Genomic DNA, 12,807 nt, shown 5'->3' with positions numbered 1-12,807 from the left:
TGCACTGCCACATCAGCATTTTGCATGCATGAAATGCATGATACTACCTATGAGAGCAAGTACAATAAGTCCTAGTCAGCTGGCTATAAGGATTAAAATAGTATATTATTGCTTAGTTGGAGGAGAGAGAGGAGGAGAGAGAAGGAGAGTGGGCTCTTATGCAAGAGCCAGCTCTAGCACGTGCTCCTAGGCACTTTGTGAGATTGAAAGGTGGGCCACACATTGATTAAGTACTACATTTGTATAGCTCACTATTGTATATGTTGGCTCCAAGTTGGCTATAGATGATATGGCACTTGGGTTATAGCCAGCAGCTGGCTACACTATTGGAATTGCTCTGATACTCCCATTGTGGGTAGTCTAAGCGATTTATTATCTTAGGATGGACCAAAAGCAGTTACGGCACGTTCGATCGTTTGGCAATTTCAGTTAGGTCACGCTATCCAATATGTGCGGACTCAATGATACCAAACCCTTCGGAAAATCTAGGTCCGAAAACAGCTAGATCTCTCCATTTTAAATAACTGGATTTGACGAAAACTTGTCAAACCAACTAGTTACTCCACTTAACATGGTGTGACCAAAAAAGACCATAAAAGTTTGAATATCTGCTGCAAATGGTTAAAAAGTTCAGCAAAGATCATTTAGATTAGAGAAGTTATAAATGTGGTGCTAGTGTTGGAGATAGTTCTCTAGAGAGAAATAATAATAGATATTTATTATATATCAAATATTTATAATTAAATTTGTGTCATGCTATAACTATATTAAGCAGAAGCATTAATACACGTGACATGAACCATGTTCTAACAAAATGTTAACTATTATCGGGTCTACGAGGATACGCCACTATATCATTTCCGTGATTGGATTACTACATGGATAAATCTTTACTAGATTTTACGTTTAGTTAGAAAATTTATGTTTCTACTGCGAACCCATGCAGTTAGGCAGGGGAATCTTTGCATAGAGCAGGCTGCTGCTTTGTTTGCATGTTCTCGCCCGCCTCGGTAGGGCCCATGATTACGTGTCGCCGCGCCACGCGTTACATTCCAGGTGAACATCGCAAGTCTCGCAACGCGGCTGGCTGGCCAGCTGCTGTCGTGCCGGTCGATAAACCAGGACGTTCCAGCCTTCCAGGGGACGGGCGGCCAACGTGCTAGAATTTGCCACCAGGCCTCTCCTGGATTACTGTCTTACTGATTCCTATCATCCTACGCTGGCAAATCCGTATCAAGCTGCCATTTTTTATTGCTGAAGTGCTGGAACGACCCAACGGGCACCGTTTTTTTATGTTGCCAACCGTCCACCCACCAGGTGCTACATGTACCATATGATACTCCATTTACTTACACAGCTTCATCTTACCAATGACCGAACGGCTACATGTACTCCCGCGGCCCACAGCCCAACTGGAGTATGTGTTAAACTCTGTGCGCAGTCCAACTGCTCCCGCGGCCCACAGCCCACGAGGGCAGTTTCTCCTTACGCGCCGCTCGGACGCGCCACTTTACGGCCTGCTGACTGCGGCCCATGGCCCGCCAGTGGCCTGCCAACGGCCCCCAGCCCGACTTAGCTTGCCGGCTTACTGCTGGCCATCGGATGAGATCCGACGGTCGCCCTTCACTTTCGCGCGGTATAAAAGCTGGCTGAACCGGCCAACCCCCAAAAAAACCCTAAACCTAAAACATTCCCCCCCCCCCCCCCCCCCGTAACCTCTGTCTTTGCTCTGTGGCGGCGGGAGTGAGACCACGCTCGCGCGCCCCGCTCCTTTGCAGCGGCCGGTGACGGCCGGCGGCGCGAGCGCGTCCGCCTCGCCGCCCGCCGCCCCATCTCTGTTTCTCTTGCACGAGGGCGGCGGCGGAGGAAAAACCGAGCGCCGCTGCCGGCGCGCCGCCGGCGACGGCGAGTCCACCACGGTGGCTGCTCGGCCGTGCTCCCACCACCTTCTTTCTTTCTTTTTCCTCCTGCCTACCCGAGATCCTCGAGTCCACCACGGTGGCTGAGAACCAGCGGCGCGGTGAGAAGGAGCAGCAGCGGCACCCCCTTGCCCCTCTTGCCGGCGTGTGCGTGCACCCGAGTGTGGGCGCACCGCCGTCAAGCGGCACAGAGGTGGTGCCGCTTTTTCTTTGCCGGCGCCACGAGCTCAACCAGCAGGAGCCCGAGGCGGCTCAGTGGCGGCGCGGTCTGCTTTGCCGGCGCCACGGCCAAAAGCAGCAGCAGCCGGTGATACTTTTCTTTGGCATCGATCTAGGGTTTTCATTTCTGTCGGGATCTCGAAACGATATGTTGTTGTAATTTTTCTACCGATTTAGATCTACAACTATGCTCTGATACCAATGTTAAATCTCTAAGATTAACTAGAAGCAGATCAACATCGGTAGTACTATATCTGTAAAGAAAAGTGTTCATGTACTGTGAGAGGGAGAGATATCGAGGGTCACCTTCACCCTTGCAGAGGTACCGGAAGATGTCGACATGGAGATGGTGGCGACAGCGGATCGGTGGGCGAGGTGGTGGTGGTGCTTCCCGTCGCTGTGCAGACCTAGATCGGTAGGTGTGTTCGGTGGGGCGAGTGGCACTCTAGTCAACCTCGTGATCTGTTCCACCGCCCCCACCACTCTATATATAGCACAGGCGACAGGGGCCCACCAACCAGAGATGCGGTTGGGCGCCCCCGATCAGAGCGCGGACGAGATCAAAGGGTCGTGCTCGATCCATTGGGTTCGATCACGTTGGAGATCATCCTAACAGTATGATGTGTCACATTGACTCAGTTTATTACATCGGCATTATTAATGCTCCATCTATCTCGAATTATTCGTAGATTTATCAAAATATGCATGTATCAAGATACGTTTTAGTGTGGACTGTTGAGATTAGATAGTTGCAAATGTTGAGATATCTGTGACATCTAATCTGGGAGAGACGGAGCAGCCGTTGTTATTGTTGTTATTATAGAGGAACGTCAAATTCAAATTTTGAGTGCACTTACATAGTTTTGTTCACTCAATAGAAAAAATCAATCTGTTTCAATTGTTGTTATTTTAGAGAATCATCGTTACAAACCTTTGACATTCTAAGACCTACAGTAAATTTACTCATTTATTATAGTAGTTTCACATTCTTTTAAAATATTCTACAAGCTAGAAAATTGATCTCTTAAATCAAGTTTACATACATAATGAGAAATCACAAAATAGATGGTTGTACTAATAATGATTAGCCACACTCCTTCAATATTTAAAAGCATTGTTGTCACCTATGTCTGCAAGAACGCTAGATGTTTACTAACTCCATTCTAAAATAGATAAGAAGACTATAGATTTAATTAGAAGTCAAAGCTTACTAAGTTTGACCAACTATAGATAAGAAGACATCAACATTTACAATATTAAATCAATACATCCTGAAAATTCTTTTATGTTGATTCTATTGATATTGGTTTCGTGTCATATATTTTCATCTTTTTGTCTAAAATATTGGTATAACTTAGACGTTGTTGAATTTTGACTAAATTTATACGGCTCATTTATTTAAACGGAGGGAGTAGATCTTAATTTGTCGATATTAGTGATAAGTATTTATCCCCCTCTTTTGTAGGAGTATCTTATCCGTAGAATGCTTGTGTTTTTTCCCCGAACACTTCCTAGTAATCATTTAAAGTTTGCTAGTCATTCAAATTTATATCATTCTGTTAATATTTTTTGATGACCTATAATTTCCTACCTCATATACCATTGTCAATGATCTCAATCTCTACAGCCGAGCATTCCACTAACTACAACCATGATGGGTAATGAGCCAAAAGGCACATTCTGTACAACAACATGGCATATGATGGCGAAAGTCTAGCAGTATATAAAGGCTGCTACATCTATTGCCACACTACCGCGTCATAACTAAACATTAAAACACACTTCCACTTGATTTATTTTCCAAACATATTTTTTTAGTTTTTTAAAAAGAGTTGTATGGTGGTTGTCTAATGTATAGTCGTGGATCAGGAGATCCTGGACATGTGCATATTTTTGGAAATAAGTTTTGAGAAAAAAGAATAAGTTTAGACTAAAACTATGTTCGTCAGTTCCCATGGGTTGTGATAACTTCAGGGGTGGATGCAGGAAAAATACCGAGGGTGGGCACACCTCCCAAAATTTTGTTCGCTCCTCATGTTCTTTTACATGTGCATAGATAGGTGCAGCTATATACATGTGTAATTACACTTTTAGTGATTGATTCCAAGGCCGTTTCCGTGCAAACAAGAGAGTTATTAAGACAAAAATGCCAACCACCGATATAAGTTTAAAGATCCCCATATACAACATACATATTTAAGACTTGAGACACGGTTTCTATCATCTCCGCGCATCCCTCCTCCTATCAACATGCAGCGGTGACAACCTTATGTATTCCCTCAACATACGTGTGCACTCATATATTAGTACATAAGATCATCATAGAAGATAACATATACTTGTATGCAGCAAACAATGAACTATTTCACAATTGTCATAAACAAATCACTACTCAAACATAGACATAGCTAGCGATACAATAGATCATGGGAAATCAATAGATTGCATCACACAACATGGTTTCCAAGAGATTACAGTAGGGAGATGTTGGGGTGTTGTTGTAGATGTTGAGGATGAACACCCCTGAGGAGGTGGAGCCTACTGAGACGATTCCGGCAGTGGTTCCACCCTCCGAACTCCTTCCCACAGCAGCCTTCTGGCTCTCTGTTTCTTGTTTTCGATCTCCTCCGCCTCCGTCTCCAAGATGAGTCGGAGGACCGTTATATAGGCATTTTTAGGTCAAGACTTCGAGGTAGGGCTTTCGATGGATGGCAAAAGTGTTGGGGTACGCACCAGAAAACAATATTTTTTCTAACAACCGTACTCCGCGTCTAGATCTATCTAAAAGTAATGGTGTAATGGAGAGTGTTTCGGTGACGTACCACCATAGACTGAAAGCGGTTACCGTTACACCGGAACATTGATGATAGTCGTGATTCATCGCCGACCTCAAGATCATAGAGATCCTCGTACAACAACAAGCGTCACAAATGGCAACATCTCCATGGTCTGGCACACGTGCGTTGTTTTTAGCTTGCTCGATTCTAGGCTCTCCGGACTCCGGTAGGGAGATATCTTTGGCTCGGTGATCCGCCTGAGGACGTTTGTATCCCCTGTCTTTTGGTGATTTAATAGAAGGGACGGATGTTGCTAAAAAAAAGACATGATAAAACAGTCGGGAGAACTACCCCTCCATCGACCGAGGGCTAAGGTAAATCTCGACTAATCGAGAATTAGCAAATCGCACATTGTAATGCTACCTTAGTGTGCACAAGATTTACAAAAGATCCATCCGTATGTAGTGGCATGTGCTGATTGTCACGGCAGCTGGCGTTTGGTACAGTAGTACGTTTGTTTACCGCCGTCCACGTCCGCGCACTCCACCTCGGCCACGGCGCGCTGTCCCTGATCCACGGCCCCCTCGTCGCGAGGAACCACCAACTTCCTCGTCGAGCACCACTCGTCTTGCAGAACCCACGACGCCACGGCGAGGCGCCGGCGCCGGCTGCCGACGCGGGCGCCTAGGCCCTACGTGCAGCTTCTGCTTGATGTACCCGGCATCTTCCCCGGTCCCCGCCTTCCTGTCTCTCAGCAGCTTGACGGCCATCTCGACAGCGGCATCGGCGTCGTCGATCGCGAGCAGCTTCTCGGCGACCTCCGCCGGCGCAACCTCCACCTCCCGCAGCAGCGCCTCGATCTCGGCGAAGAGCGGGTGGTCGTGGACGCCGTGGTAGTTGGCCGCGAGCTCCCTGAAGGCGACGAAGCAGCAGTAGCCCATGTGGACGTGCATGTCCATCCGGCCGGGCCGGAGCAGCGCCGGGTCCAGCCGGTCCTTGTGGTTCGTGGTGAATATGAGGATGCGCTCCTGGCCGCTGCTGGACCAGAGGCCGTCCACCATGTTGAGCAGCCCCGACAGAGTGACCTGCATCGCGCGGCACATGGCAAGGCAACGTGCAGGTTGGTAAGTGACAACTGATGACAATCAAATAAGAAAAAGGGAACCGTGCAGGTTTTACAATATGCAGGAACCACAGGAAATGATGTGGCCAACTGCTATGGTTGGAGAAACAACAGTAATAGTACAGACGTACAGTACTGCGAATTTGGAGCTGCCTAGTCAGAAGTGACTTGCTTCTAGTTGAAGCAATGCAGTGCTGCTCTGTCGTTTTTAGTGTTCAGTGAGGCTGCGAGACAGTGACCCAAAGCTCTGTTTAAAATGTTAAGTAGTTAGGACTAAAGCAAAGATAAAGTGATTTTGCAGTGTTCTGATCTGTACTGCATGATGACATGTGCGCCTCACTAGATTTTGGAAAGCTTCGCTTCAGAGCGTTCCTCTGTTTTTATACAGTGTCTTATACCTTCGTGTTCGTGAAAATCTTTACCTTCTCCGAGAAGCAATCCAAAAAAAAGGCATGTACTGCTACTTAAAAATCGCTCATGGCGGTACCTGGTCCTTTGAATGTCGAATTGTCGATAAATGCTTAATTTTGCTTCAGTGATGGATGTATTATATCAATCTATTCCTCGTCCAATGCAAGTATGCAACTCGCGACATGAATTGGAATAGCACAGTTTAGAACAAGTACTGACGACTAACCTTGTGATTCTTGGACGCCGGGCTGCTCGCATCGGGGCCTTCTCTGTTCGCGTCCCTCCGCGGCGCCGTGGTAATGGCGCAATCGACATCCTCGACCAACAGTATGGACCTGTTCTTCATCCGGATCAGCAGCTTCCTCAGCTCGGTGTTGGACCTGACGCCGCCGACGTCGAGGTCATACACGTCGAAATGGAGGTGGTTGGAGATGGCGGCGACCAGACTGGACTTGCCGGTGCCCGGCGGCCCGTGGATCAGATACCCCCTCTTCCACGCCCTCCCCGTCTGCCGGTAGTACTCCTTCCGTGTCAAGAACCTGTCCAGGTCTTCCACCACGGCCTCCCGCAGCGCGCCGTCCATGGCCACCGTCGCGAGCGTCGACGCGTTGCGGAGCCTCACGGTCCGCCACTTGCCCCACTCGTTGCTGTACAGCTTGGTCTGCCTCTGCTCCTGGGACATGGCCTCCGCGCGGGCCATGACGGCCGGCAGGTAGGAGCCGAGCACCATGTCCTTGTGCCGCGCCTCGAAGCTGAGCTTGAACACCTCGCGCGCGTCCTCCGCCGCGGCCCGCCGCCTGCTGCCGTCGTGCTTCCTGCTCAGGCGCCACGTGAGATCCGCCCCGCCGAACGCGTCCACGACCGACGTGCCGGGGCGCATGGCCAGCAGGACGTGCTCCGCGCCGGCCCCGCGCGGCAGGCTGGCCTTCATCAGCGGCACGGACGGCGCCGCGGCGAGGAGCGTCGAGACGTACGCCCTGGCCGCCAGGAAGACCCGGTTGTACAGGGCGCCGTCGAACTCCTCGATGAGCACCACGTGGCGACGGGCGGAGGCGGGCGGCAGGAGGAGCAGCCCGCCCAGGGCCGTGCCTGGGAGGATGTCGGCTATCAGCCGGCGCAGCAGCATGGCCGCGCCCACCACGGAGGTGGCCACCGTCACGGCGCTCTTGTACCGCTCCAGCGCTTTGTTGTTTGGAGATGCCATGGCCATGGGCGGCTCCGACTGACGGTGTAGCTCTGTGGAAGGGGATTGGGTCGCTTAACACTTCGATCTTTTAATCATGTACTAGTACTGACTACTGAGGGCGGTTCTTGATCGGAGTGATAAGAAATGCAAGGTCGGTTCCAATGGCAATTGGCGGTTCGTCATTCGGTGTGATCAGTGTATGCAATTGTATTTCTTTGCAGTAGTTTGGATCAAACTTTGCTTCCAAAAGGAGATTTTAGTGCGTCTTGACTCCTTAGCTTTCTGAGTTCAGGCCATCGAACGGGCGACGCAAACGGGGCGTGGACAGAAAATGCGCATGCACCTTGTTCCAGCTAGGCGACGTATAGTGTTTGGGTCGTTCGCGGAGACGCAAACGCGGGAAAAAATGCGGCAGTTTGCGTCCCCTCAGATGCTGCGTGGTCGCGCCGAGCGTCCGCTCGCTTGTCCTACGGGCCCGCCTGGCAGCGACCCTGGCTCGCGTCGGTGCGAATTAAGCACAACAACTGCCGGGAGGGCAATCGCAGGAATGGAAAACGTGCCGATTGACGCGCAAACCGCCGGAATGGAGCACCGAACCGCCGCGGAAGGGCAACCACATCCCTCTTCGTTATACGCGTCGCCATTAACCCCCGCTCAATAAGACCCCTGCGCCTGCGCTAATTCATCTCCAACCGGGCTGCCATTCATCTTCATCTCCAACACCAGCGTGCCACCTGCGTGAAGCCATGAGCAACTTGTCGTTGCCATCAGACACCGACAGCGAGGGGAAGCCATTGGGATGGTGGTAGTGGTGGGATAGAGCTGCCACGCCGAGCAGCTCTAGCTCCCCGCCGACGGAGGGTGAGGGGAGGGGGAGGCCGTCGCCATCGACGGCCAGGATGAGGAGGGGGACGCCGTTGGCCACGACGGCCAGGATGAGGAGGAGGAAAAAGAAGAGGATTCAGATGCAAGGTGGACACGGCTGGAGGTGGAGGAGACGGTCGAGGAGGCGACGTTGGCAAGGAAGGAGGAAAGGGCCTGGGCGAGGGCGCGGACGTAGGCGGAGGCTTATCATCCGTTCAACGGTGACGACGAAGACCCCAATGACCACTCATCGGACGGGGACTCAAGCTCGTTGGACGCGTCGACCGCTAGTGTACCTCTTCGGAGGAGGTGACGAGCAGAAAGCGCGTTCGTGAGGATGACGAGGCGTGGCCTTCAAACAAGAAGTAGGTAGTTTAAAAATTTGTATGTTTTTACAATTTGTATGTTTAATTTGTTTAAACTTGTTGCACTAATTTAAAATATGGATCTACTTAGAAATGTAAGGACAACGATTTATACTTCGCATGGTATGATCAACACTCGTTCGAGATACTTCGCATAGGCAACCGTGGAATCAGTTTAGGAAGGGATTCATGCAAACTTTAGCCAAAGAAGTATCTCCAAAATATAGAATTCTACTTTAGAAATGCATCGGGCCGCCGGGTTGCCCCCGACGGAAATGGACAATTTGCGCCTAGCGATCATTTCAGCCTCTGTGGGTCGATCCAAACGGACGCACGCAAAATAATTTAGACATCCGAAATGCGTCGTCCCGTTAGAGATGCCCTCAATGCAACTGAGTTAGGGTTAGGTGAGTCGTCGAGGAGACCATGGATGTGACTTGATAGTCTGTGGCCGGTTTCTTCGAAACATCGTATTCATCGACCCCAACACCACGGCAAAGTCAAGATCTTTTTGTAGTGAGACTAATTGTTTATATGGGCTGCATTAATTAATTTGGGTAGAAGGAAATATAGTAGTCTCTTCGTCTTATGAAACATGTTAAAAAATTATTTAAATTTAAATATATCTAAGCACCACGCTCACTGCCCCCCCCCCCCGCGCCAGGCGTTCATCTCCGGAGCCGCCTGGCAAAGCTCGGGCGGTGCTGGCGGCGGCAGCCTCCCTCTCTTCCATTCGTGGTGGCGACCCGACGGGGCGGGCTCGTCCCTGCGGCGGCAGAAAACGCCGGCTCTAGCCCCGGCCGACGCGGCTTGGTCCCTTGGGGCTCGGGTGCGGGGCTCCGCTCTCCCGCACGCGGTGGTGGCCCGTCGGGGTGGGCTCGCCTTGGCGCTGCTACGGCCGTGTGGTCGACGGTTGCGGCATGGAGGTTCTCCTGCGCGGCGCAGCTTGGTCCACCGGCGGCATGGTCGCCTAGGGTTGGCGTGTGGCGGCGAGATCTGGGCTTGTGGGCCTAGATCTAGGCCTTCCAGGGCCTGGCCGAATCTCGTGTTACGGGTGGCCTTGGATGCTCCTGCTGGCTCCTCCACCGCCATGTTGGTCTACTCCTGGCGGGCCCAAACCCGGCGACCTGGCCGTTCGCTGCCGTTGGAGGCCTGCGTTCTCAGGATTCTCCGGCGGTTTGATGTCGCTTGGGGGTGAGGTCCTTGCTGGCTATCCGGGATGGGTCCCTGGGTCGGCGCATGCTTGTCGGGTTGGCAGTGTGCCCAGTACTGTTGCTGCTCCCGCGACGGTAGTCTGGTTTTCCCTCCGACCAGTTTGGTCCTACTAGTGCAGTTGCTGGCGACCTAGGGATGGTGAGGTCGTTGGTTGCCGCCGTTCTAGTGTCGTTGACGTCTAGATCTGGGTCTAGCCCGGCATTGCTAGCCAGTGTGTGCTTTCACCCTGCGGATAAATCTAGTCGGGGCTAGTTCATAGTGCGGTTTTGGTTGGGGGAGCGGCGGTTATTATTGTGATGTCTACTCTATGTCCTTGCGATGGCGACCGGAATTTCGATCGGCTTTGGACCTCATCGAAAGCTGAACATGCTGGTTGTGGCATGTGCCGGTGACGACGGCACCTGCGGGTGTCACTCCCTTGTTGAAGGCATCCCGATGACGTCTCTCGTGTTCGAAATGATGGACTCTGTCCCTCCGGCCCAATCTGCTCCCCTTGGGGCCCTCACTTTGTGCATGCTTCTCTAGTAGTGTCTTGTAGATCACTCTGTGATCTCGCGTTGGTGTCGCAACCCTCTCGCAGCATCGGTCTGGCTGCTTTTACACGGTATGTTGCGGTAGCTGATGTCCTTCGTAGCGCCTTGGGGGGCTTTGCTAGGGTGGCATCTGGTTTTAGCTCTTGCCGGTGTGCTTATCCCAACGGTAGGGGAAATGTTGTGTTCTTGGTCTGGACCTAGCCCGAGCTCCAGGGGTGGTGGCGCCCGAGTGTAGGTGAAAACTTTGTAGGACCTCCGTCTCTGCCGACAACGATGATGCATTCTTGCGCCATTCACCTTCTTGGAGGCGTCGCCACAAGACCCTTCCCCCTTTGGTTCCTCAAGCTCTGCTAGGTGTCCGGCCCGTCGTTGAGTTCCCTGTGGGTTGCAGTCTTGGTGTGGTGGAGGTTGTGTTGGTGTGAACATGGTCGTGATTGCTCCGGTGCTGCAGAAGAAAAGACTCCCTCCTCATGGTCAAGTTGGTGCTTCAGCTCGACATTATCTGTGTTGTCTTCTGTTTAGGTTTCGTCGTGGACGTGTGTGTTGTAACTTCTGACGTAACTCCTAGTGGTTGATAGCTTCGTTAATTCAAAGCCGAACTCATTTCGAGCCTTCCGTCTAAAAATATATCTAAGCACTAAATAGTGTGTAGATATGTTTCAATTTAGATAAAGTTACAACATATTTCATGGGACGCATAAAGTATTAAAGATGATGTTCACGGAGGTTCGTATGGTTTGTTCTTGTTTCTTCCTAATAAAAATCATCCATTAGTCTTATGTGCTTCAGTTAATATTCTATAAGTAGCCCTCTTAAATATAAATGGGTCGCGTGAAGTAAAATTATATATTTGTTCTTTGAGCGCTAATGCGACCGACACGCATGATAATCTACTGGGTAATGTTGGTTTTACCTAGTTCGTGTATTCTGTGTAAGGACAAAATAAACCTTAGTTTCATAAATATGGTCTCCACAAACATAAAAAAAAAGGAACATGAGGATAAAACTAGAAGATAAGTTCGAAACGAAATTACTTAAAACAAGAGGGTTGTGTGCATCGTCACGATGCAGGAGCCGGGGCATACCCCTATTTCGGAAAAAAACTTAAAACAAGAGGGAAATGCATGTGCATTCCTAAGCTTGTGGTTCGCTAGTTCTTTTCCTTTACTCCTTTCTCATCATATCATGTCTTAGAGCATCTCCAGCCGCGTTCTCCAAAACGTTTTCCAAAGGAATTTGGGGCGTGTTGGCTAAAAAAACATTCCCAGTCGCGTGCCCTAAAGCCTCTTTTTGTCCGGCGTGGCCCAATACGGTGTCTGGAGCCCGAGCCCGTCCCTGCTACACATGGGACGCTTCGGACACACCGGACACAACGAAAAGCGAGGCGGGCTCCCACCTGTCGGCGACTATTTCCATAACTGTTGGTTCGCGCTTTTTATTTCTCGTCGCGCCTTCCCTCCCGCGCCTCCCACCCCTCCATCGCCGCTGGATTTGCCGGCCGTTTCGACGGCTGATCTCTTCTGAGAGTCGGCACCGTCGTTGCGGCTGGCTCTCTCGCTGGCCTTTTCGCCGCCGCCGCTTCGCCAGCGCGTCCCAGAACGTGGCGTCAAATCCGCCCCACCTCCGCGCACACAAGGTGCTCAACGACTTGTCAGGTAGGCGCGATTGGCCGTTGTTCGTTGCCTCATATGCCGCGGTGCAGTTTTAACCATTAATTTTGCTTCAGACATGTATAGCGACAACGAGATGCTTGTCCGACTGCTAGAGGACGAGCAAGCCTTCGACGATGACATCCGGGAGCATTTGCTGATCATCGCGTCCCTCCAGGACATGATTGACGCCGAGGCAGAGAAGCGGAAGAGGCCACGCCGCGAAGGATCAAAGCCGGGGAGAAAGAAGTCGAAGCCCCTGTAGAGGACGGAGGGGCATACCATGCTGCACAACGACTACTTCGCAGATGAGGCAGCACATGCCAAATGTGGGAGGTGATGCAGGCTTGTGTGATCATGCACAACATGATCATCGAGGATGACCGCAAGAATCATGTCAGGACACATGTTGGTCCCTATGAATGTCAGACCCCTCTTGAGGAGGTTGATCATGAGTTGTCTGCAGATTTTGCCGATTTCCTCGCCATGCACGCACAGATCCGTGACAACAATGTTCACGAGCAACTTCAACATGATCTTGTTGAG

General features: G+C 51.0%; 1 protein-coding gene across 1 annotated transcript; it reads right to left on the bottom strand.

Moving 5' to 3' along the window:
- Nucleotides 1-5,242: 5,242 nt before the first annotated feature.
- On the bottom strand, nt 5,243-7,866 carry LOC127343091 (AAA-ATPase At3g50940). The gene is made up of 2 exons (XM_051369172.2): nt 6,676-7,866; nt 5,243-6,000 (listed from the first exon to the last, which is right to left on the bottom strand). Exons 1-2 carry the CDS (start codon nt 7,657-7,659, stop codon nt 5,434-5,436), a joined length of 1,551 nt encoding a protein of 516 aa, XP_051225132.1. The 5' UTR covers nt 7,660-7,866; the 3' UTR covers nt 5,243-5,433.
- Nucleotides 7,867-12,807: the final 4,941 nt, after the last annotated feature.

Source organism: Lolium perenne, chromosome 3 (assembly GCF_019359855.2).
Source record: "Lolium perenne isolate Kyuss_39 chromosome 3, Kyuss_2.0, whole genome shotgun sequence".
NCBI lineage: Eukaryota > Viridiplantae > Streptophyta > Magnoliopsida > Poales > Poaceae > Lolium > Lolium perenne.
Note: the sequence above shows the minus strand (reverse complement) of the source record. Positions and strands in the feature narration are given on the sequence as shown.

Coding starts and splice junctions, on each gene's coding strand:
- LOC127343091 (XM_051369172.2), bottom strand. CDS start 7,659: ATGGCCATGGCATCTCCAAACAACAAAGCGCTGGAGCGGTACAAGAGC. Junction 6,001..6,675: donor CGGCGTCCAAGAATCACAAG/GTTAGTCGTCAG, acceptor CGCGCGATGCAG/GTCACTCTGTCGGGGCTGCT.